This window comes from Diadema antillarum, unplaced genomic scaffold (assembly GCF_040938485.1).
Source record: "Diadema antillarum isolate AM-2024a unplaced genomic scaffold, OU_Dant_1.0 scf00000029, whole genome shotgun sequence".
Taxonomy (NCBI): domain Eukaryota; kingdom Metazoa; phylum Echinodermata; class Echinoidea; order Diadematoida; family Diadematidae; genus Diadema; species Diadema antillarum.
The window spans coordinates 488,952-515,892 of NW_027270918.1; the positions used below are offsets into that span (position 1 = coordinate 488,952).

The window sequence follows — 26,941 nt, forward strand, 5'->3', positions numbered from 1 at the left end:
TACATGAGGCACGAAATCAAAAGATCCATGGTAAGTCACAGGGAGCCACATACATGTACGCATTGCAGATCGAGAATGCTGCTCATAATTCTGGGATTTACCGGCTTACACTACAGCCACCAGAGCTCATCAACATACCACAGAGAATACAAAGCATGGCATTGGCACCCAACAAAACCCTGGTCTTTAACAGATTAAAGCTGGCACAGTTCTTAGGGGAGGAGAAAAAGAGATCGAGAGAAAAGACAGAAAGACAACGCAAGGTCGGCAGGGAGCCCGTGGATGAAAGAGTTGGATACGTAGCTGTCGTAGTAAAGAGCAATACAAGAAGGGTACTGCATGTTGCGGATTAGGGGGCGGGAAATTAGTCAGACACCTGGTACGACGGTGGCGGGGGGGAAAAGAGAGCACAAGTTTCTCAACCAGCGATCAGATCAGCGAGAGTCAGGAAATTGAATCAGAGAATACACAGGCAAGCAGGATCGACAGAAAGATACAGTTGGCGTCTACAACAAGTTACATATTTTCTGGTGTCTGAAAATATGGATTTGTGACTTGATTGAATATCAAAGCATAAATCAAAATAGGAAGATGGCAAAAAGCATAGAAATAGGGAAAAGGGGATAGGGGTTGATTTTAAAGACACTTAACAACAGAGATGTTTGTTAAAAGAAGTAAATGTTTTTACTCTATCATATGAAAAGTAGAAGCAGCAAAATCATAATAAAGATGACATATCACACGAACTTTACAAAGGAGAGTGTACCTTTTAGCTTTCTACTGTTTAGCGTCCCTAAAATCAACCTTCATCCCTTCTTTCCAAGAATGTTCAGATAGCATGCTCTATAAAGTCTCATAATATCAGCCATTTCTTGATATAAGTGCAGGTGTAAGAGTTGTACACATATTGGGTCGAAATCAACCTACATGTACGTAAGTGTATGTCAATGGACAAGTGGAACATATTGTATGTCAGAGAACTTTGACTTGAGAAATGGATGAACACTTGAAAAGTACTGAAAAATAATCTGTTGTTTGACCACAGAGTTTGTGCACTACATGAAGAACAAGAAGATGGAGAAGAGGGAGAAGGAGAAGAAGGAAGATAGCAGAAGATGAAGAGGAGAAGATAATGACAAAATAAATACAAAGTACATTGTGTATCTCAACTACTTTAAAGGACAAGTTCACCTTCATAGACATGTGGGTTGAGTGAATGCAGCAATATTAGTAGAGCACATCAGTGAGAGCTTGAGGAAAATCAGACAATCCGTTCAAAGTTATGAATTTTTTAAGTTTCTGCTCAGTCACGGCTGGATGAGAAGACTACTATAGCTTGTGATGTCACATGAGTACAACGATAAAAAGAAAGTTTAAAGAAAATTCAACACATTTTCACTTTTCTCGCATGACAAAAGAACACTTGACTTCTCTCTTTCAGAAGGCAAGGGGAATAATATTTCCATTAACATACGTCAGAAACGAGTCAAAGAAATGTGCACTTTATTCAAAAAGTAAAGTTTTGTGGAATTCTATTTTTATTTTCCTTATACTGTTGTATGCATGTGACATCATACACTGTAGTAGTCTCCTCATTCAGCAGTGATAGCGCAGATACTTTAGAAATTCATAACTTCTGAACAGATTGTCGGATTTTCCCCAAACTTTCACTGATGTGTTCTACTAATATTGTTGCATTCACTCAATCCACATTGATATGAAGGTGGACTTGTCCTTTAATGTACTTTTATGCTAAAATTGACCCACTATTTCACTGCACTGCACTTTGTAGAGTACAGGGGCCGTATTCTGAGAGCTTATTAAGTGTCTGATTAGCACTTAATTACCGAATTGGTATTCTGAGAGCATGATTAAGTAGGGGGTATATTAACTACCATAGCAACAAGCGTTTTCGCGGGAAGGACCTACGCGTTTGCGCGTATCAATGCGCGTGCAGCTCTGAGAGGACTTAATCACAGAGTTAATTACGAATCGGTATTCTGAGGGTGTAATTAAGTATGAAAGTTAATGGAAAACTTAATGATACCAAAGAGTGTCATTAACTACTCCGATATCACGCAATACATCGTGTTTTCTCTGCTACAACGATGCTTACCGTCTTCGGTAACCGAGGAGCGGTTGAATGTTGTTATCATGGTATCCGTAGAATTCAGAGAAAAAAAGAAATATAGCCGATCTTCGAGGAATTTTGTCATTTTATTTGAGCAAAGAGGTTGAGATCTTCGCGTGCGTAGGTGAGGGGTTGTAATCAAATACCGGAGTGTGCGCACGGAGCTCTTGGGTTGTAATTACAGGGGGCGTGGAGGAGTGCGCATTGAGGGCATATTTGCGCGTGTAATCATCATTTTGGCTTCTAACAACGTGTCTGATTGGATGGAATAACAATTAGATGGGAGGGACCTAAGATAATTACAGGGGACTTAATCATACCTTAATTACGTCCTCAGAATACCGATTTTGCCCATGATTAAGGGCCTATTAACTTCACGACTTAATCATGAAGTTAATTACAGACTTAATTACGACCTCAGAATACCACCCCAGGGACACAAGATAACAATTTCACCTATCAATTTTAATTTTACTATGGTGTCATGGCAACCAACTGAAAACCCCCTTCTGGCACCTCAAACAATTGATCACAAAATTAACAAATTGTAATGTGAAAAGATCTACACATAAAAAGGTCTAGAAATTGGAAAGCACTACAGAAAAACCACCACCTTTACAAAAATAGACACAAAATTCTACACCCAGAACATGTGAACTCCTAATGCACGTTTGCATTAAACAATTTCAGCAATATGCATTTGCAAAAGAATCTACAAAGAAGAGTATGACAGCACCACATTGAAATCTAATGCTGCACCAGAATCCCAGCTGTAATCCACACTTAACGAGCATGGTTCAAAGTTCACGAAATATCTGACCTGGAATTTCATTTTCTCCTCCTAACACAGGTAAGTACATGGAGGCAGTGTGAGAGATAACAAAGATGAAATAACTGATTAGTCTTTGTGTCATATATGCTCATATGATTTATAATCCTATAATCAAGCCACATGCTACAAGTAATTCATAACTACCAATGCTCTAATTCGAAGATGGATTTTTCCCCAATACTGATGGGAAGCTGCTTACCTCAAAACTCAAAAGAGAACTCGCGTCCATTACTCCATTTCTAACACATATTACCGAGCATGCGTAAGTACACTCTCAAAATATTATCTTTTATATCAATGACTACATGCATACGGGATACATACCATATCATGCTTTTGAATAATACAATTGGGTTATATGGTTATAAATATGTGCAGTTGGGTTTGTGTGCATATCAGGAGAATATGTGGTTACAATCTGCATTGGGAAGGTGACTATATAAAGCTGGTAAAAGCTGGTAAAAACATCCAAAACAGAAGGCAACATGCTGTGGGAATCTTGGAATGCTCTTACTTTCATGAACTACAGATACTTAAATAATTTTAACTTAGTTCTTCAAATGGATGAGGATAAAAATTATTAATATACAACCATGCCTCTCAGATACACAAGCTTTGCACACTAATATAAAGAAACAAGGTGTAATGTGTCACTCCAAAGATTCATTTCTGCAAAATCTGTCGAGATTTCTTACCTTGTTGATGTTGATATTCTCTTCTATGGAAGCCCCACTCACGTTGGTGGGTGGTGTGGTGAGTTTCTGTTTGGAATCATTCAGCCATTGCTGGAAACTCTGAAGTTCTCTCTGTTCAAGAAAAAAAAAAATCAATCAATACAGCACACATTTGTGAAACAGTGTGAGATCAAAACTCACTTTAATTGTCAAGACAGAAAATTATGTGACACTCAAGAACTTCTCCGATATACAAAATGCAGCAAAATTCAGAGCTGTCAAATTAATGACAAAATGATGAATTATACTTTTTTTTTGTCAACCTTACAAAATATGCATTGCTGTTATTATCATTCTATCTACAATTGTATATGCACTTACAGCATATATCTTATACTACATTTTATGATCAATACTGTATTATGTATTTCTTACAACTTGATAAAACAATGTGTTTGTGCAATGTAAGCTTATTTTGATTCATCTTCTTGTTGAGTATAAATAAATAATTGGATTGGACTGGATTGGACTGTATTAGATTGGATTGGACTGAATTGGACTGAATTGAATTGAATTGAATTGAATTGAAACGAAATGAAATGAATAGAACTGAATTGAATTAAACTTAACTGAACTGAATTAAATTGAAATGAATTGAATTGAATTGAATTGAATTGAATTGAATTGAATTGAATTGAATTGAATTGAATTGAATTGAATTGAATTGAATTAAATTAAATTAAATTAAATTAAATTGAAATGAATTGAATTGAATTGAATTGAATTGAATTGAATTGAATTGAATAATTTCTGCAGCAACATCATCTAGAACTTGATGGGTTTGAAGGTTCCTTCTGCCCTCCTGGTGTGGGCTCCCCTGTGGTCTTTTGTCCCCCTCCCCCTCTTACTTGGAAGCCCTGGAACTGCCTGTTCTTCTCCACCAGCTGCTGCTCCCTCTGCCTTGCCTCCGTCTCCAGGGTGGTCAGCCTCTGGTTCACGTCCTCCAGGGCCTGCTGCATCAGCTGCTGGTTCCTGGCCCCCGTCGTCTCCCTCTGCAGGAGGTGGCAGACCTCCGACATGTGCTCCAGCTGGTCCTGGAATGCCTTCAGCTCCTCTTGCAAGGCCTTAGTAATAGTAATAATAATAATGATGATAATATAGTATTATTCTCATTACATTCAAAATTATTGTGATGAAGATCATGATCCAATTTGGGAAATTTTGACAGTGTGAACAGAAATGACATATCATTTCATAAGATTTAGGTCGCAATCCTAATCACATAAGTTTGTGCAATTTTATTTCGCAAGAAAAAAACAAAACCAAAAACAGGAAGTTGTACGGTGTGAACAAAGACAGTAAAAAAAAGCTGAAATTTCATCCCCCATGATGCATTATGCGTGTCGTGCATTGCTACTCTACCAGCTGTGGCGTGCTGCAGCATATTGAATTATTGCCATTGTGATGTAGCACGCATACCATTATTATTCATGTACATGTGCAGGTCAGCTACTTGCAAATAATTGTGACCCAAGTTTCGAAATCTTTGACAGTGAGAATGATATCAATCAAAAAGACATGAAAATTTGATTGCAAAATATATATTACACATCAAAATGTACATTGTTTTTTCTTTTCATTTCTGTTACACACATCTTTCTCTACGAATAAACAACATAATCCTAATTTGTAATCAAACCATTTCCAGCAAAGGCAGTATGAAAGTACTGTAACAACTGTTTTGTTGTTGCTGTTATGATGATGTTTTTGATAATGACATTTCTAGTTTAACACTACATTCACTATATTGATTACTCGCTGACTACTGTGGAAAGGCTCGGCATTCAAATTGGGACAATCATGCAAAGGGGTGGAATTGTTATTGAGTGCAACAACAAAGTACGCGCACATAGAGACAGCATTACACTAGAATGGTAATGAGTAAACACATAGTGACAAGTCAAGGACACTAGCTCAATGGTGGTGAAAAAAATGGAGCCGCACAAGACCTCTGTCACACTGGAAGCATTTTGCTTAGGAAAGCTCATCACAGATCCTTATACCAAATTATATCATACATCTTCAACGCTAACAGGGAGGTTATGAGGAAAGAACTGGACCACAAAGCCCAAATATTTTCAAATTAGTCCCCACTGCATAAAGAGCAGTTGATGTGGTCTTTAGGGAGACGAGAGATTATTTTCAAGTGATTGTAACCAAGCTTTTTATCAGGGCAATTTGCATTCTTTGATTCAATTATGCAAGCAATTAGTGTTGGAACAATGGCTTCGTTACCAGGATTTACATGTGCAAGACCTGATAAGATAATGCCTCCATGCTCATTCACGATCTCATCTCTATGTATGTTGTGTATGTACATTGTACCCTTTACCCCACTTTACTTTAAATATCTCAGAAACCATGGGGCATCTATACCTTTACATAATGCTGAATATGAATTTATACACAACACCTTTCCAGCCATTTCTTGCTAATTCTGCATCTTCCTCTGTAATTTAAGATCAACAAAAACCGATATTCTAAAGGCTATCATTTTCACTACAGATATTTTCACAAATGAAGAAGTCACAGACATTTTTCGCAAGATGTTATTTTTGCGATTTTGACTTTGAGGTTATCAGAGGTGTCCTAATGCCTGTCCATTTGCTAATATTTTTGTGTGTTGTTACTTTAAAATTCATGATGCAACCATGATTTGCTAAATTCACGAAAATTAAACCCTCTAAAAAATAACAGTATTTAGAGTATAACCCTTATTGTTCTTTGTTTACTGATTGGCACAGATGTCCGTAAAGTAAGTGTCAATGAATAGAGATTACCTAATCCCTATAATCCATATTGTGTCTGCATGGCCTTCCTGTTAGCCCAAGGCTCATTGCTACTCCTGAGATGGCTTGTGAATCTACAGCTAGGTCAAGCTTGGATGGATAACTGAATGTTGATGAAAAAAAAAAAAAAAAAAAAACCTTGGCAAGAAAAGCTACGGGCACATAAAAGTTAACAAAAGTACAGAAATCTTTCCCTCAAGAAAGTTTTTTTGGGTGTGTTTTGATCTCACCTTAATTCACGATCTATAATCTATCAAAAATAAGAGCATCATTAAAGCAAGACTGGCAGTCTTATGAGCACGTCTACACATTTTCCAAACTTTGCAAGGCCTTGAACAACTGGAAATAGACGTGAACGTGGTAGTGTGACACATGTCCACGTTCAAGGCGTGGCTAACTCACCGCGTGTTCCGACAGCTGCGTCTCAGTGTCCTTGGTCCAGTCCTCGGAGAAGAGCTTGAGTTGCACGCTGTCTAACCACCCCGAGGCTGCCTGGAGGGCGTCCTGGTAGCAGGACTGGAACTCATAGGCCTGTTCTAGTCTGTTACGTTGATCCATGACCTAGGTAAAGCAGAAAATCAATAACACACTCAGACTATTAACTGTATCATTATTATGATGTCATATTTAATGGCATTCAAATAGACCACAGTGACGAGTCAAAGGTGGCATATATCACTCAGATGCTATTTCTCATAAAAGCTGGTTGGACTTTTAACTGTTAAACAGAGGTAAAGCTTAAGGACCTCTTGTAATCTCTGTCAAAGTGCCCATTATCCAATCAACATTCACAGAAATACACTAGCCAACATACAATGTAAAATGTATCAGTGTTGACTGCATTTTACTGCAGAGAAAAAAAAATGAGTGAAGACTGCAACCCTTTCCATGCAAGGCAGGTTTCACATGGTGTTAAAAATACATGTATAAACATGACAGAAAACACACAATTAAAACACAAGATATTTACTTCTCATCACACATGGTAATCTAGTGTCAACAATTACATGACTTCCATTGCGATTACATGTACATTTTATCACAGAACATGATGACCAAGAGAAAAGGAAAATCTTATTGTACCCTGAAATGCTGCAAACAGCAATACAGAAAACAAGAATACAAGTAATGATGCTGAAAATACGCTGACAACAATTGTTGAATTTCATCGGGGGAACAAACAAATTCCATCTGGGGGAATAACAATTCCTCAGCGGGCCCTTTTTAAAGTGTTTTTCACTCACAAACCACTACCTCAGAAAAATAAACATGAAAATAAAAAGACATGATTGTGTTTGCAATAAACAAAAATCGTATAACATCATTGCAAGCTTATATACACGTAGGACACACACATACACACACACACACACACAAGAAAAACATCAAGATGCCTCATATTGCTACAAGCACAGAGATGATGTGATAAGTCCAATCACATAATTTCATTATTTGTGCACTGAAAAATATTACAGAAAGCATTTTGCTTTCATGAATTCCCACACGTACATGTTGCTTCAGAAGAAATCGCCCATGTTTTCTGACCCGATTTCGGTGTAACCTACCCCACAAGGGCATTGCCTTGCCATGATCCATTCTTTACTTCAAACACAGACACACGCACAAACAATACAATGCCAGCCCAGACAGAATTTTCACATCTTTTGGCAAAAAAGTCACCGAAGCAGAAGTAAGCAAGGAAAACACAACAATGCCAAAATATTCACGCTCCAAATACCTTGTTTATTCACAGTCGTCTCTCCACTATTAGAACAGCTAAAACTGTCTTCATCCTAGCAAAATTAACATGATCTCTGTCATGCTGAGGAATCTTGAACCATTTCATTTGTTCTTTTTTTTTTGTTTGTTTCTTTGTTTATCAGTCGCCTTGAAATGGTAACGGAACTGTTTTGTCAATATTCATCTCCCTACATTTCCTCTACTGGTTGTTTGGCTTGTTTCTCTAATAGAAGCCTTGAGAATACCACAAAATATATGACAATGAATATGGACCTTGGTTAACAGAGCACTGGAATATGTACTTTATCTTACTTTTTTTCCCTTATGGGACAATAACAGAAGTCTAAATTCAGTCTGCATCATGTAAACATGGGCATGCTGCATGTAAAGCCAAATTTGAAGCCAAATAGCACCTGAACACCACTTAGCTTTCTACTAAATAGAATACTAGATTTCAAAAATGTGATTTCAAACAAAAAGGGTTCAATCAAGAATTTTTGAAACACAAAGTCCTCTCTTAGAACAGATGCAATCCAACTCTCCATGTTTTGAAAGCAATACATCATTTGAGGACAGGGCGGTGAGTTGGCTCAGTCGGTAGCGCGTCTGCCTCACGATCACGCGGCCCGGGTTCGAACCCGAGTCTGGGCTGAGCAATGTTGTGTGTAAGCATACTGTCTCCTCTTGCAAGAGGCAAAACACTCTGTCCCTCGGATAAGACATAAAATGGAGGTCCCGTGTATGAGAGAGTAACAACTCATGCACGTAAAAGATCCCGCTTCATTCATTCATCGCGAAGAGCAGGGTGTTTGAGCAGGGTGTTTAACCCGGTGAAGTGGTCCCACCCCACATCCAACTGGACCCCATGGAAGACCAGCTTAACGTAGCTGAATATGGGCTATCCAGCCATCTTCTCAGATGGAAATGGACAAACAAACATACCGGTAACTAGATTTGAAAGGACTACTCCCTTCCTTTAATAGGTACTGGTATATGAGGAGAGAAGGAAGGGGGGAGGGGGTCACAATGACACAGTTATGAGACAAAAATGACCACTTGGGAGAAAATGATGATTCATTTTTGGGAATGTTTGATAGTCATCTAAAAAAAAACAACAACAACAACAAATCTTATTGAGTCTATAGTGCATTAACATACGCAATCATATTTAAAGTCATTCTTTGGAGCCATACATCTCAGAACTAATGGCTGGACAGTGATGGGAGTGGAGGAATGGCTACAATGTACACTTTATACAGAGGTCAATGTACTATGAAAGCTTGCTTAATAATGCGCTACAATTACAACTGTGCTACAGATGGGGAAACAAACAAGGCGCCTTGCTTTCATCACATTTGCATATTCCTCTTACACTCACTTTTCACAGAGATAGTGTTTTGTTTTTTTCCAGTCTAGTTTGGACCAACAACATCTTCAATCAACTGTCAATCTTCAGAGAGGGCAATGGTGATGCATTTAGTGTTTTGTCGATTGGGGGAAGGTGAGAGGTGGAGATTCTAATCATCTGATTCAGTGCTGGCAGTGATACGCCAATTCCGCACGGTTGACCTTGGTGGATATTGCATGCAACTGGTGCTAAAACACAACAGCGCTGAGTGAGAATGAATACACCGTTGCTAGTCAAGGCACCGTACTCGCAAACACATCAGCTGTGTACGGAACCACGTCAGCAAATTATTGAGAAGACCTAAAAGGGCACTGTCGGTAGACTTTTACTTGCGCCTCAAATCAACGTCCTTCTGCTTCTATGCAAAAGTATCACACAAATTGTACCATGAAAGCGGAGGCATGAGTCAGTCACCTAGCTCCATAAATTGAATCATTTTTAACTTGTGGAATTACAGCCATTATGATGCTGCTGGTGTGTAGTGCATTACATGTTGCCTGTGGTCATCTGCCAATCTCTTATATAAAGAATCAAAGCCCGATTGGAAAACTGGTGAAATATGAGATCTGGATCAACATCGACTACAGAGACAAAGATCATAAAATAATCACTCAGCAGAAAAGAAAGCCCTGATGATCTCAATTTGGCTGCTTTCATGTACAATTAGTCAGCAGTTATGTAGCAAATGACAGCTGCCATTATAGCAGCTATCTTCTGAAGATAGTAATGTACAGTGTACAGGAATCCACACAGTGACTCTTTCTCTCTCTCTCACACAAACACATTTTTTTTTTTTCTCTCTCTCTCTGCTGCATCTATGCAAATGTATGTAGCTATCGGTAACCGCAGCTCTTTACTCCCATCTCTCCTTGAACAGCTCGGACTCCTCTTCCATCAAACCACTTTCATCCTCCGATTTCATCATCCCTCCATGCCGAATGTAGACAGTGTTTTCCGCTATACTTCTCCGATTCCCATATTTTTCTAATGCTGTCAATATCCTCTGAATCCTTGGGATCTCTCCCCCCTCACTCAGTGCCCCTTCCAAAAATATCTCATCCGCCTGCCGGAGAGTCTTTCCAGCCTCCCACCCACCAAGCACTCCTTAAATCTTTCCTCATTTTTTTATCCTGTCCACCCCACAGAAAATTCACCACTCCTAGATCCTACAGTGGCAGCTCCTATTTCAAAATCACTGCGTACAATTAAAAGCAAGAGCAGTTCATTATACTGGTAGCCTGAGTGATAGTAATTTTCACAGTCAAGCAGTGATGTTTCTGCCATCACATTTGACATAAGACTTCTCACATCTTATGATAACAAAGAAACCTAACGCTTTCAAAGAAAACTGACCCCCCTCAATGACAAACAAATAACAACTTTCAAATACAAAATCTGAAGAGAGTTTGAGGTGAAACTTGACAGGGGAGCTATTCTCTAATAAGATCATCAATTCCGTAGAAATCGTGAAAGTGAACATGAATTAGCTGATACCTAATTAGATCCCACACTTCACTTCCCTTCTTCTTCCTCAAGACATTGGTAAGCACTGAATTTTGCCACAAAACGCTACATCTAATTCAGTATCACCATTTAGTACTGTCCATGGAATGCAGAAGGAATGTAGCTTTGTAGAATTTGAACAAACTTAACACCCATCTGCTTCTCAACTGATTACATATGAATTCATCTCATTGCTCTGGACCTTTCCTGTTAATGCTTTCTATACTCTGAACGAACATGCCATGGACAAACCTTACAATGCAAAATAAATGCAAAGAAAGGTTTATGACAAGATGGAGAGATACACAGTTCCACATCACTGTGCAGTTGATTTTCAATAACTTCATCCTCCCAGAAACACAGCACCTGTGTAAACTGACACTCTATCCTCACTAGGAATCCCTCGGGATAAAAACGGGCAACACAAAAATGTTCACCTCCATGGATCTCTGCAGAGAGCAGCTATAGTGCGTGGCTCACACCAAAGGATGTCATTGCCTCAATATGAGGAGTCATGATTCAAGCATGACTCTGCCTCTATCAAAATTGACTTGCAAAGTGCCCTAGTTTATACAATCTTAAATTATTATCATCAATATTTTGCGTCTTTCATTTTCTCTATGCATGTCTGGTAACTACCTTCATCAAGATCTGTTATATTGTTATTAAACAAGCAGTAAATATTTGTGATGACAACTGCTAGTAAACACTCTGCCAAGAAAGACAGAGACTCACATTTATTCATAACAAAATGGGAAATAAATTATAGATAGAAAATGTTATCTTTAAAAATTTTGCATTTACAGAGCAGCCTAGTACCGACACTGAATCTATTATATAATCCTGTTTGAACAATGAATAAGAATACATACATTTTATAGAAGATTTGCAAGTTTTCAATCCAAATCTGTTCCTACCTGATGGAGCTGGGTGCATATTTCATTCAAATGGTTTCGTAGCAATTAAATGTTCACACTGCACAGCATCCCTTTTTCCAGACACTGCCAGCCTTAGAGGATTTCAGTTAACATCACTTGCAGAACTGACTGACTGACAGACAGACAGGACAGCTTAAAGAAATACACACCAATTGCCAACATTCATTCTACTTCAAAGACTCTGCAGTTCCTTGTGACATGGAGAAGGACGGGAGACGGAGGAAGTTGAAACATATTCTTCTTCGGAAAAAAAAAGAAGATGAATATGTCAAATTCTGAGAGGCATACAAGACCGGCATCCCGCTGCTAGAGATGGGGAAAAAGGGTGGTTGATGGGAAAAAGGGTGGTTGGTGGGAAAAAGGCCGGTTGATGCAGCTTCCCTCAAGCATGCCATGTGTGTTCATGATGGGAGGCAGGAGGACGAGGAAAGGTTGTCATGAATAATTGGATGGAAATTCCCTGCCATTTCCTGCCATCATTTTCAGCCTCAGCTGAAGTAGAGAGATATGGTTGAAAGGAAAGTTTTCCCCTCACTCTCTCTCTCTTCCATACCCCCTACCGCTTCCTCATGTGTTTTTGTTGCATGTTTTTTTTTCTTATGGATCAAGGGCTATTTCACGACAAGATGTTAGATATCCATTCCAGTAAGATTATACAAACGTAGCTCTGCACGAATGCAACAATTTCATACATCATAACTTTCTCTTAAACACATGCTTACTTCTTGAAATTTACTATGGGCTCCAAGATACTCTTATACATCGGAAAACTGAGTCTGCCACCAGGGAATTACCTTCTAAAGTACTATCATTTTAACTACAATCTTTATATTTCAAACATGACATTCTGCTCACTGTCAACCGACACGTATAGACGCAAAGCAGATTATCAAATATTTTCTTCTTGCTAGGGTTGGTCAAGCATGAGAAAGATACAATGCCTCCCTCAGTACCTTCAAAAGACACGGCACAGGGGAAGACAAGCATGTCACCAGGGAATGACAGAACACTCTGTTTATATTTACCCATTGCAGTCAAATGGAACTGCCATACATCTCTCTGATGCGGCACACATCTAGACAGTCACGAAGTAGGTATGAAATCAAATGTACATATCAAGGTTGAATGCATTGGTAATTTGATTCATAGAGGGATAACAAGCTGTACTTTGATGCCACATGTATGATGCAGTTCACATATGAACATCTGGTGTAGGAGATATCTGGTTTGCAATGCACTGTTCCTTGGCCTTCTAAACACTGGAAAAGCTTCATGTGAAGCAGCTCTATAAGTATTCCGAAGAAACTCACTGTATTTGAGTTGAATTTCTAATCAAGCTAATTCTTGACATGATTAAAGCATATTCCAGGCACATACTACAATAGTTGTAAGTACAATTTTGTACATCTTCAGGGGCACTCAGTGAAATGTCTATGAAATGGTAATCTTCAATGAAAATATGCAGGTGTTTCCTCACAGTCTGAATTGTCCGCAAGTCTCCTTGCTCAGGTCTCTCTCGAAAACAACATTATGTACCCTTCACTCTACTTCCAGCACTGCTTCTAAATTTAGACCCATCCTTTTGGGGCTCATGCATTATGCATGGCGAAATGCACACAGAGAAAGCCGAGATATATACAACACACTCCTTTCTCTCCCCCTCTCTCTTCTCCCCGACGATGGTCTGCTTGCCTGAAATGCATCTGTGGGGAGAAGAAGACCTCGCGATGCTGCGAAGGAAGGATGCAAAATGGCATTGTGGGATATCTATAGATGTTCACTCGGTTAGAATGACATTTCCTTGGATTGAAGGTACAGTATAACAGGGTAAAAGATGAGAGACTCGTGGTTAACTGTGAATATCAAAGCAGCAGAGTCTGACCTCTCACATTTCGTCCTTTGGATTAAGAAGTATAAAACAAGTCGTGTGCTTTCACATCCAAGTTAATCATTGGATTAAATTTACCCTTGAGCATTCTCTACTTCCCTCTCTGGATAAATCCAAAGTTTACATGGGGAAAAAATGAAAATGGCTTAGTAAAAGGTGAAATGAGGACCATCAAAACCTCCCCCCAAAAAACAAAACCTTACCCCCAAAAACAACAACAACTTGCAGGACTACAGGATATATTTGAAAGCATATAACTATGTTCATAACTCTCAAGCATGATGATCTACAAACTCAATTTAATGCAAGACATGGAGACCGTGTCACAATCACTGCAGTTTATGAAAAGACGATACACTTGCACAGTAGACTACTTCTTCTTAAGCATAAATCTTTGTTGTGTCTTTCCCCAAGACCTGGGGGGTAATTAGCATCATCCCCGTCACCACGCATCAAAGGGTGATCAGGTGCGTATGTGGGATGGATGCTGCTCCTGCCTAGGAGGAAAGGAGCCTGGCTTGAGAAGGTGATAGCAGGACACACACCATGACCACTTCTTCTCCATCACATTCAGCAATTGATTCATGAGGCCGACGGGGTGCAGACGGGAGAGGTTCGATGATGATGGGGAGCAAAAAATTGTGCAGGGAGGCTGCTGGAGATGCCTTTATGATATTTATTGGTAATGAATAACTAATCTTTTGAATGATGAGCTAACGGTATGTCCTATTTCCCACTTTATACAGTCATCTCGAGAAGGAAAATGGCAGTGAATGTTATTTCCCTACACAGCAAGTGATGTCTGAGGAACCTTAGCTGATGGTGACGTAAGTATATTTTACCTCACTTCCTAAGACATTATGTACATAAGGGAAATTTGTGTGCTTTCAAAAGTGTCTACAGTGACAATTCATGAGGTAAATAGATGCATACTCATAACGACAACAATAAATTGACTGCCACGAGGCAACATCAACTAGATTAATCTGACTCATTTTGAATGATGTGATTAAAGGGGCTGCCTGTATTAAAGGGCTTTCAAAAGAAGTCATATAGAGGACACAGTGAAGAATTTATATTTTTCTTTCAAGTCATAAACACAGTTTGAGCAAAGATTTGGCATGCTTTGGTGATATAAATGACCAGAAAAATCACCATTCTTTAATGAAAAGTAAGAGAATGTACATTGAACATATCTAGAATCAATAATCAGCGACCAATTTACATAATGTGTCTAAAACAGAACTGATAAACTGTAAAATGAAGTGATGGCTCATGGGTTATATAAACTTAAAATGTTCAATTTGACGAAATTTATACAAAATATTCATTGGTTTCATCTGTAAGTCACTGGCAGAAATTAATGAGATGCAAGGAAAATTTCAATTTCTTTAAACTTAGCTAATATATAGTAATTAGATGAAATTAGCATATGATAATGACTGTGACCTTTAGATGAACTGAAACCCCCCCCCGCTTTTAAATTTATAACATATTCCTACTAAATGATATTTCTCTAGTTTCCTGGATGTACACTTCCCCATGTACAGAAACTACGCTGTATGCACTATACCGGGTGTCCCAAAAAAAGCGGAACGGTGGATTTTCAGTATCTTGCGGTCTAAAAGTTATATATCTTTTGACATCATTAGAAAGAGCATCGTCCGCAGAAGACTATGATACCAAAATCATCAAATTTGGTTCAGTACTTTTTATTCTACGCTAATTTCTGAAAATGCAGTCATTGCCAAATTTCGCCGGATTTTTGCGACTTATGAGATAATAATTAAAGTGCACTACGCGATCCATACGGTGAATATTGTGTAAGCTCGGTGATCCGTGTCAACAAAAGATACAGCTTTCACATTGGGAAACCCGTGTGTGTGTGTCTGTGTGTGTGTGTGTGTGTGTGTGTGCGCGCGCTCCCAATATGAAAGCGTTATCTTTTGTTGACATGGATCAACGAGCTTACACAATTCACCGTATGGAACGCATGTCGCACCCAAATTATTATCTCATAAGTCGCAAAAAATTGAAAATGACTGCATTTACAAAAATTGGCGTAGAATAAAAAGTGCTGAACCAATTTAATGATTTTGGTATCATGGTCTTCTGCGGAAGATGCTCTTTCTAATAATGTCAAAAAATGTATCACTTTTAGAACGCAAGGTACTGAAAATCCACCGTTCCGCTTTTTTTGGGACACCCGGTATATCTTGTCTCATGATCATGCATTCCATTCTCCCATACGCACCATCTTCAACCTTAATCCAGAAACCCTTAGGCATCAACTAGAAGAGAGCATTTATACAGAAGAGTGCATGCACTCTAAGCTATTTAGATTATGAATTTAGTAAAATTCCACTTTTGTGGAAATGAAAAAACCAAGCACTATTGTAGACACAGTATCGACCTGGAGATGGTTAAAATACCAAACAAAACAGACACAATATTCAAGTCTCACTGTTAAAGGTCCTGTTTATCTTTGGAGCGGTGATTTAAAAGATATTGAAGATATGACTATTGATGCATATGTGTAGGTCAGTTGTACCACAAAACATCCTACCATATAAAATTTTTGCAGTAAAGCCTAAAATATTGGAAATATTACTATTTTTCTCATTAAACCATAACTGTAGACAGTTTAGTCTGGAAACATCTTATTTTAACTATTGTTTACATTTTGTGTATTGAACAATACTTAACATCAATTATACTGGTTCAATTTTTTACAGTAAAGCCTAAAATATAAGGAGATATTACTATTTTTCTCATTAAACCATAACTGTAGACATTTTAGTCTGGAAACATTTTTATTCTAACTATTGTTCACATTTTGTGCATTTAACAATACTTAACATCGATTATACTGGTTGTAATTTTTACATCGGTTGTTTTTATCCCTAACTCAAATTTTAGAACTATTTTGAAGCACTAATGCTAGGTTTTTGTTTCATCTGCAAATGGTAAATTATGCCTTTAAGCTTATTTGATGTATTGACTCATTCATCTTACCCATCTCAGTGCAGATGCTTGGGTGAGGCACAGGACTGGTGGGGGGGGGGGGGTGAAGCGAAGGGAATAGAGGAAGGCTTAGTAGTGTGTACGGAATGCATTTATCCCATCTATCTCCTTGATGATGATAATTGAGGCATACATCCTCAGGCCACTGCCTAGCCAGAGATCAAGGGCACGCTGCTGGCTAGCTATGAAAGATGCGGATGGCACAGTGAATGGCCACCAGAGGAAAGTTGTATTATGGACTGTGCTACAGTAACGAGCATCATGGTTCCTTTAGGAACAAGTACATACCGGGGTGCTTTCTATGGTTGTATAGAGTGGATGCTGAAGTTACAAGTCATAGCATCTTTCAAAAGAGACTGCCAATATGTACTCCTAAACTGATAACCCCACAAATTCCTGCATATTCTGGATGTAGAAAAACAAATAGGCCCACTACATAAAAACTACAGTGACCTTAGCTTGCTGGCAGAATATGTTTCATGCAACTAACCAGGTTTGGAGCTATCTAGAGGTGTCTTCTAAGGCAATAACATTTCCAGACATATCTTCTTCTTTTTTCTTTTCTTAGCATGGGTCACACTTCAAGGGAAAAGGCAAAAATGTTGCTTCAAACGTTTTTCTTTCTTAATTCAAGAAGAATGAGTTACAAAAAGAAGCAACAGCTTATTACAGGCATCAAATCAACAGGGTATTTCCCCAATAAACCTTAAAATAGAAACTGTTACTCTGCTCCTTTTCTTCATTCTCTTAAAAAGAGTCTGGACTAAGAATGCTGACTGTGTCCCATTGTGGACGTTTAGTATCCGTGTGACTGTGATTGATGAGAAACTCGTCCAATATATAATTCCTCCATGCTAATCCTTGGGGAATAATCAAGGAGTAAGCAACACAATCAGAGGACAATTTGCCTCCTTTGAGGGAACCGACAACTCTTGACAAGTCAGGCCAGCAGTCCTATTGCAATGTCTCACAAACCAGTCAATTGACAGAGAGTGCACTCAACTCGCAGTCTCTCCCTCAGACCTTGTTTACATTCAGTTTGTTTCAAATTTCCAGCTGTATCTCTTCCAATCACAGCAGATTGAAAGGTAAATTCCCAATTCCTTGGATTCACTTCAAGATGAAATGTTACACAAGGAATGATACCATCCCCTGATTGATCAATGCATGCATGGGCATGCACATACAGTGTAAACTACAATAAACATGAAAAGAATAGACCAACTTGCATTTGAGCAGCAACTCAAGGCACTTAATCCTTCCTTAACTAAAACACAAAAAGAAATGCCCCTTCACTTCAGTAAACCTATCTATTTAGTTTCAATGCAGAAAGTACCATACAAACTACAAAGATCTCTTAAGGACCAAAATCTGAGGTCACACCCACGATGTGACAAATAATCCTCATCAGTTTTGTAGACTAGTATATTCAACAAGTGGGCTCAATTCTGTTTTGAGCTGCAGTGGTGCAGTTGAGGTCTAGAATCCAAGACTATCCATCTAAACTAGGATGATTTACTATGGCAACTGAGAAAAGTGCAAGACTCCCTGGAAATGCACTATCTTCAGTCCTGTGTTTTACTTTGAATGATGTATTTTATGCATCCAGAAAAGGTCTTGCACTTTTCTTGGGTTGCCTCCCAAGGCCCATACATTCACCTTAGTGTTTGACTCTTATGCATGTTAGAGCAAAAATAGGTTTTCATCTGACATTCATTATGGGAAGCATTAGAATACAAAGGGCGCATTATGATAAACGCTTCATATAGGTTGTGTAATTATGCTCTATTCCATACATTGACAAAGCGCCATTATCACTGCAGAAAGAGACAGTTCTTCTCACGCTATAAAATACTCATCAAAGCCACTTCAGATAGAAATACAGCATACTATTAAATAAAGAGGCACTTGAAAACATTTACAGTAGTGTACTCTTAAATGAGACCTTCTAAATCCTCAAAACACACTACAACAGCCCTAAAGTGAAGATACTTAATGACATTCCTAATATCATTATTTCCCACATTTCATGATTCACAGTGCTAGCCCTGATGAAACAAACACTTATCATCATGAAATATTCACTGAGCTAATAATACCTTTCCCCGCCAATAATGCATCAGTGCCTCCGACAGTAACTCTGAGACCATTGACCCCTGCATGTATGACTTCTGGCTAAAAGTCGATGACATTTCAACGGATGAGCAAAAGTTGTGTGGATGAGTCATTCATTGATAATGATGCCATGAATTGACACAAGGAATGTTCAGTATTTATCAAGACCCAAATTTTGCCACCAACAATCTGCCCTCATGTAGATTTGCTGCAAGTCTTGAAAATTTGTATGCCATGTTAAGTAAAGATATCGTAATTGCTTGAACTTGGGAGACATGCCATGTTCAGTAAAGATATCATAATTGCTTGAACTTGGGAGACATCCCTAACAAAGCTGTAATCATGTGCCCGTGCAAAGCCCATCTGTGAAGCATAGAGCAAAATAAATCTGGTTATGATTGACATATAGCTCACGATCCAATCCTATGGCTTCCTCTGGATACATCACAAAGATGGCGAAATATTTAAACCAAAAGTTGTATTCATACACAAATGAACAAAATATTGCCATGTGACACACAAGCTCAAATAGTCTCCAGATACACTTAAATTCTAAATGAATGCATAATATCAATTCAACATTCTTTTTTTTCTATTCACAGCACAAGTTCTAGAACTTTTGACCACTCTGTTTAATTGCCACATTCAACAATATCCACAGACCATGTGAATACATTTACAGGTGTATCTATAGAGTATACTTTAGCACAGATAAACCCAACTGCTGAAATAATCTACAGCACTTTTCATTCCACAGGTACATGTACATTGTAGTCCTGCATGCAGTCACATTTCATTATCCATGACATTATAAGGGGAGAGAGAAAAAAAAACAGCTAGGGAGAGAGAATGTGTGTTTTTTGTGAGTGAGAATGAGGGGGGGGGGGGGGGAAGGAAGGGATAGAGCAAGAGTGGGAAATAACACAGACAACACATACAGGAATACGTCCACATCATCACCTGCTGTGGAATGAGTGAATGACTGGTACACAGTGTGTATGCTTTACTGTACTTTGCATGACTGATGGTGTGTGTATGCCAGCCATGATCTTTCCTTCTCATACCCATGCATAAATGGTACATTGTAGGTGTGTGTATGTGCATGTGTGCTTTTAACACAGGTGGAGGTGAGGACAAGGTGTGTGTGAACACACATTCACAAAGATACAGCTGTCCATCTCTTACTGAAATACAGGCTTCTGGAGATGTATTTTTTTTTTTTAATGGATTGATTAAATCTTTCTTCTTTTTTTTTGGTCTCATGATATTGACTCTGTCTGGTCATAAACACAAATCAAAAGAAAAATCTACCAAAATCAAACAATACTTTCCAGGTGCTTGATCTATTGTGTCCTAAAGTGTTGGTACATTCATCACTTTTCTTTGTTAAGACAAAACTGAATGTGAACAGCTGGGTGCAGCTTGTGCTGAAAATCATTATTAGAGAGCAGATGGTTGTAGATTACATGTATGCATAGGCACAATAGCCTTATTGTTTATGGAGGAAAAATCAATTTTTCTAGCCATCATGCATTGAAAAGCAACAATACTCATGGCAGGCGTACACTATCACACACCTTCATCAACAATCAGTCAAAAACAAAACAAAACACACACGCTCAGATGTTCTGCAACATGCAAAAAAAACCCACAAACAACAACAACACTTACACTACAAAAGAACAGATCACAGACATGCAAATTTCATATCATAGCACAGTCTCCTTACCCCCACACCCTGGATAGAGAGAAACAAAGATAGACAGATAGATTGATAAATATATAAAGAAAGAGAGAGTGAGAGAGCATGAGAAAGACAACTGTGTTAGTAAAAACCAATGTATGATTAAACAGTATATAAATTTGTGCACTGCCAGATGGTGAATCTAAAGCTGTAACGACAGTTTCTACTACTATTGTTATGCACTAATACTTAGGCCTACACTTCATTTTCTGTTCAGTTTACAGAGATGGCTGAACTACACTTTAGATTTGTATTATACATTATATCTGTTTGAGATAGGATGTATCAGTATCCAAGAGCATTTCTCTCAGGCATACAGAGAATCAGTGCCAAATGAAATGAATTATATATTCTCTTTCCATACGACTGACTTTCAAAGAGGTACTCTTCACTGAAGAAGATTCACTTGATATGCCATGCAGGTAAGGGAGAGAACTATTGAAGTGAAAGCACCTGTCGAACCTTCGACAGTAATCTTTTCTTCTTTTTCTCCCATGCTATTTGCTAGGCAAATTAACTGGAGCATAACTGGAGACAGTTTTCCATTATTCAGGACATACACGTATGGCTATGTGGAACCTATGTGGTACCATGCCATTTTCCCTAGCTACAGATACACTGTAGTAATAGACTTGCTCTGCTAAAACACTCCCCTGTACTAAAATGATATGCACTCAGCAGTGAATTGAAATTAATTGAAATCAATAGCAACTCATTGACCACGCATTGCCTGAAAGCTATCTAAAACATCAGGGCCCTGACATTCTAAGTAAAATGTTGGGACTCGACAAATCTCATTCAAATATTTACATCATGGAAAAATTGTCTTTTATTGTAATAATTTACTGTACACAAGCTGTCATGAAGGCACTTGCCAGTTCATGTGCTTTGTGCACAATTAATGCAAGTGTTTCTGTGATATAGGCAGGGCTCGACACTAACGGTGGCCCGGTGGCCCGGGGCCACCAAAAATGAAAGTCGGGCCACCAAATTTCAAAAAAGGGCAAATTTGGTGGCCCGCCTCGGGCCACCAAAATTTTTTGAAAAGTATGTCAATAAATTCGTAACTTTTTGCGCCGGAAATTAGCAGTTAAATTTGTTCAAAGGATGGATAAAAAGGACTGAATGAGTGCCTGAGAGTGAGTGTTGCAAGTTTGTTGAAGTTTATTTATGAGAAGATATGTCCAACTTCTAATTCTTACTATCATAAATCTTAAATATTTGACTCATTTTAAAAAAAGGACTTTTAATGTTTTTTATTGTTTTTTTTTCGGGACACCACATTTTTCTCTCGGGCCACCAAAAATTTGAAATTTAGGATTTTGGTGGCCCCATCGGGCCACCAAACAAAAAAGTTAGTGTCGAGCCATGATATAGGCCATATAAATACATACAAGCACACACTAACATATGTGTGTATGTGTGTGTGTGTGTGTGTGTGTGTGTATACAAACACTCACACATGTACGTGTAAATCCAATGCAATGCAACCTTTGTGGCTAAAATGTGAGCTTCCAAACACAAGGTCAACATTCCAACAAATTCAATAGGCAAATATGGTTTATATGCACTATATATGTCCTGGAAAAAAAAAAGATCCTTATCTGAGTAAAACTAAACATAAGCCTACATACAGTACAGTATGTGTCACTGTGTAGCTTAGGCTATCACCTCAGAGTCATGGATCATTTCATTTGGGCAAACATCACAAAGCCATTTGAAAACATAGAAGAGATACACCATGACTATATCATTATATCACTTTTTCATAGAAAATCTCTCGATCAGAAAGTTGTTTTTTTTTCTGAGCCTTTCTTTATCTTCTTTTGCTTTTTTTTTTCACCTGGTCATATCTCTTGCCGGCAAATAGGCCTACATATTGTGCAGGATCATTCTCTGACCCCGTTTGGAAATAAAGAAGGCCATTTTATATTTATAACTTATTCTTTTTTTTTGGGGGGGGGGGGGGTTATACTCCACATATTCTGGAATTGCAGCATACCACTGTCATTGTGCTCTAACCATATTGACCTTCTGCCATCGATTCAGAGTGTAATGCTGTAGCCCAGTGCAATAAATCCAGGTTACACAGTGAGACTTCAGAGTGTTTTGCAGCTAAAGTAAGATCCCTTCAAATCTAACTTCACATTACTAGCCATCTATGAAACACAGCCTCGTCAGCCATACGACCAGATCACTTTTATGACAAGCTTGTACACATGTAGCATCTAAAAGTCTGCATACACGTATTAGCTACAATATTATAACAGTTGTACATTGTTGTACTCTTCATAAAAATATTCACTTACAGTCTATCTGTGCAATTCTATCACCGGCATTGCGGTAACAATGAAGTGTGTACTGGAATTCTGATGTACACTCCCATTGAAATTCATTCACTGTTTAATATCAAGGTTCATGTGTATGTTTTATGACTGCAACTCCATAACTATGCTAACCTATTGAGGGTTTGTATGTACAAGTGTATTGAGTGGGTGTGTGTGGTTGATCCCAAAAGCACACAAACAGTTAAACAGAACACTCTGAGAATGTACAGATGCATTGAAAAAAACACACCCTGTGGTTTAAACAATCAAATTTAGTGCAGGAACAAATCTACTTGTAGCTGGCACTTTTTGTACATTGGGAGAAATGGAATGTAAATATGGCTAGCTTTTTGCCATAAACAGAGGCATATTGTAACCCATAGTAACTTGTCCCACCCCTATATCTTAACCACAAGCATAAAAATATTCATTTTGTCACTGTTTATCCTTCTTGCCTTTAACACAACACTTTTACAACTGTGACTCACACTTATGGAATTTAGTTTGGCCATGCCATTGCTGTCTGTTTTGTTGATATCCTATCGGAACTTGATTTAGTCAATGCTTGCAATGTGTGGATAAGAATAGAAAATATACTCATATCCACAATAGCAAAAAAGTAAATCAAGTGAAATCAAAGTCAAGCAAATGAAATTCTTTATTAAGAATTGATGTTCAAACTTCATCCCTATCTTGCAATACACTTGTAGCCCCTAAAACAAGCATTTACTTTGCATCACTTTTCATGTGAAAAGAGGGTGATATTTTGAAAAAAAAAAGTAGGGAAATCCATTTCGTGGGAATTTTTAATAGGGTTACACATTTTATGACAGTTTTTCCTTTGAAACAGTACAAGCATAAATACCAACATGTACACTAACATTAACACATACACCCAAACCAACGACATATCTAACTCCAACACAAATACCAACACTAGCACCACGACTACCACCAATAACAACAACAAGACAAGTACACCAGTATCAGCACCAAAAGGGGGCACTGCCCTTGAACCCACCTGGGTCTCCATCTTCTGCCAGCACTGGTTGAGGGCATCAAGAGACGACTGCAGCTCCTCCTGCAAGTCCCCATTGTGATTCAGGACGTCGAGCTGGAGGTTCCGCCTCGCTGGCAGGTGATGCACGAATGGCGTATCCTAGCAACAAGACAAATATGGTACTTGGGTAAAAAAAAAAACCAACAACAACTACAAACATGACATAACAAATGTGATGCAATCTAGCATCAGAACTGATTAGGCATTGCAAGGAGGAAATGCCAACAACCACCTCCAACTTAGAGTCAAAAGGGGGATGTACACTTCGACTCGCATAAATGGGCTGGTTTTATGACAGCATTTATTTATCATGCAGCACAGTAGGTTTAAAGTTGAGGAGGAATCATGTGATGGCCTCCCTTCTCATGTACAAGATATGTTATAATGGCGAACATCAGTAATTCATGAAGTAACCTTATATCATTCTGCCATCCGTCATCTGGGACGAGTCTTACCCCATCGCTTTACCCACGTCACTTCCATAGCATCTTAATACAGGCCATATCCTTCGTTCACTTGTTTTCAATTGTGAGATGTTTTAATGCTGGAAAAAAATCATTAAAGGAGTATGAAGGTATGTGACCATGAAATTGTGATGCTGACAGTTTGTTTGTGGGAGACATGAGCAGAATTTGCTTTGGTAATGGTAGGATGCCGCATTTTATCCCGCATAATTTGCCATGGATGAGATGTACTTACTATACACAGTCTTCTAAAGGATGGTCATGATGTAAGGGTGATCTTACATGACAAAAAGATGGAATATGACATAAAAATTCAATATATAAAGTGATATAGGAATATCACAGTGATATTTTGTGGATGGTAGTGTAATGGTACTAATCAGATCCAAAATTAAGACGATTCCATGACACACACACACACACACACACACACACACACACACACACACATACAAATATACACCGTTGAAACTGTCTTTACGTGATGATCATTCCTGCCAATAAAGCTACTTCTACTTCTGGCAAACATTATCTATTGTATGATTTTCATCATCAGTATCTGCCAAGATTGATTTCACTACAATTAATGATCTTTACACAGAATATTTTACCCTTAATGATGAACCAATAAAACTATTGTGGTTGTCATTTTCAGGAGTATTTGTTTCATTCTCCGCAGGGGTCACGAAGAGAAAGAAAGCCCTGGTTCAAAACACGTCACTCTTGTTGACATAATTCTTGTTTTCTAAGTCAATATACCTTTACGGAGGAGAATAACGTGGAAATTTTTGTCCACGGTACAAAAACAAACACGCCCTGGCGCTGATTCACAAAACAATGTGGCCTTTGACTGGACAATGGGCGTCGCTTGACCATTGGCCCATGGACGATTGATTAGGACCCATGAAACCAATCGCATGTTGTTCACGCATCGCAGCTGGTGTCGTGACCTCATTTGAGAAGAGCAAACACTCATTAGGCACGAGCATGGACAAGTTCGGCTTCTACGGTTTCAGAAACCATTGAGCAAAGCAGTCACCCATAGTTTCGAGTACACCCGACAAAAACACCCTGAGCCTATGGGGCCTACTTTTTTTCTGCCACAGGGGTTCCTTATCTTGCCATGTTCAGGCCACCTTCTGAGAGATCCTGGTATGATTTATTGTCCTCATGAGCAAAGTTCAAAAACATTTTTTTTTCCAGTTATGTGATCAACACATGATGTGTGGCATCATTTGCTTTTGCTAGTGATGAACTGTACCATAACAATATATCCAAAACACCACTGTTATTTCAATAAGGAGAGAATAATGAAAAGGCAGCCATCAATAACAAACAGGTTTACAAGCAAAATCTTTTTTGCTTTTGACATCACGGGCCATTGACAGAATTTTGTATTCAATCACAATGCACCATAGAATTATGAGCAGACAAGTCATACGCTGTGATCACTGAATCGAGCGAAGGGGAACCAATGTGGCTTATCATAAACATAATTACTTCATAAAGAAAGTTTGTATTCTACACACAAATGTCTATTGTGAGTTCTGGTTCATGGACCGACAGTCAAGCCCGCCATTAAACACCAAGTCGAGTTTTTCAATGATCTCTTGGAAATTAGGCGATGGTTTAACAGATGATTCACAAACAAATCAGAATATGCACATTTTGTGGACATGTTTGTCTAAAATGCTGAATTTGCAGACTGCCAACAATACCTTTAACATTCAGCAGGTTTTTCATTCCTAAATGACTTCCAGGCATAACATACCCTGCACGTGAATAGTCAGCTTTAATCAAAATGCAGGTGCAAGTTCTCCGGTAAAAGGACCCACAAAATCATTATTGCACAAACAATGTGTAATCCACTCATTGAGAGCACACATAATGCAAAGTGAACCCAATGAACGTTCAGTGACTCCACAAATATCTGTATTAAAGGATTCTGGTGGATCTACACTGTACGCTGTACCTGTGGTCTGATGTACTCCAGCGATGCCATCAGCTGCCTGTTCCTATCTGCCTCCTGCCGCGAGATCTCCTCCCACTTCTCCCGCAGCGCGGCCAGCTCCTGGTCCGGCTCCAGGTCCAGGGGGATACCATGGCCACCGCCACCATTGGCCAGGGGCTCCGAGGGGGTCCTTCGTTTGGCCCCGCGGCGGGCCACAGACTTCACCAGGGCCTGGTGGGCTGACAGCTCCTCTTCCAGTTTCTGAAAATGACGAAAAAATAAAAATCAGAATT

General features: G+C 38.7%; 1 protein-coding gene across 1 annotated transcript in view; it reads right to left on the reverse strand.

Moving 5' to 3' along the window:
• The window catches only part of LOC139738908 (uncharacterized), a 169,998-nt gene that overhangs the window by 64,873 nt on the left and 78,184 nt on the right, over window positions 1-26,941 (reverse strand). Inside the window, exons 43-48 of the mRNA XM_071649540.1 lie at window positions 26,670-26,909; window positions 24,195-24,332; window positions 6,889-7,047; window positions 4,546-4,761; window positions 3,659-3,769; window positions 2,952-2,972 (exon numbers count right to left, since the gene is read on the reverse strand). Coding sequence (XP_071505641.1) covers window positions 2,952-2,972; window positions 3,659-3,769; window positions 4,546-4,761; window positions 6,889-7,047; window positions 24,195-24,332; window positions 26,670-26,909 — 885 coding nt within the window. The remainder of the gene's footprint in view (window positions 1-2,951; window positions 2,973-3,658; window positions 3,770-4,545; window positions 4,762-6,888; window positions 7,048-24,194; window positions 24,333-26,669; window positions 26,910-26,941) is intronic.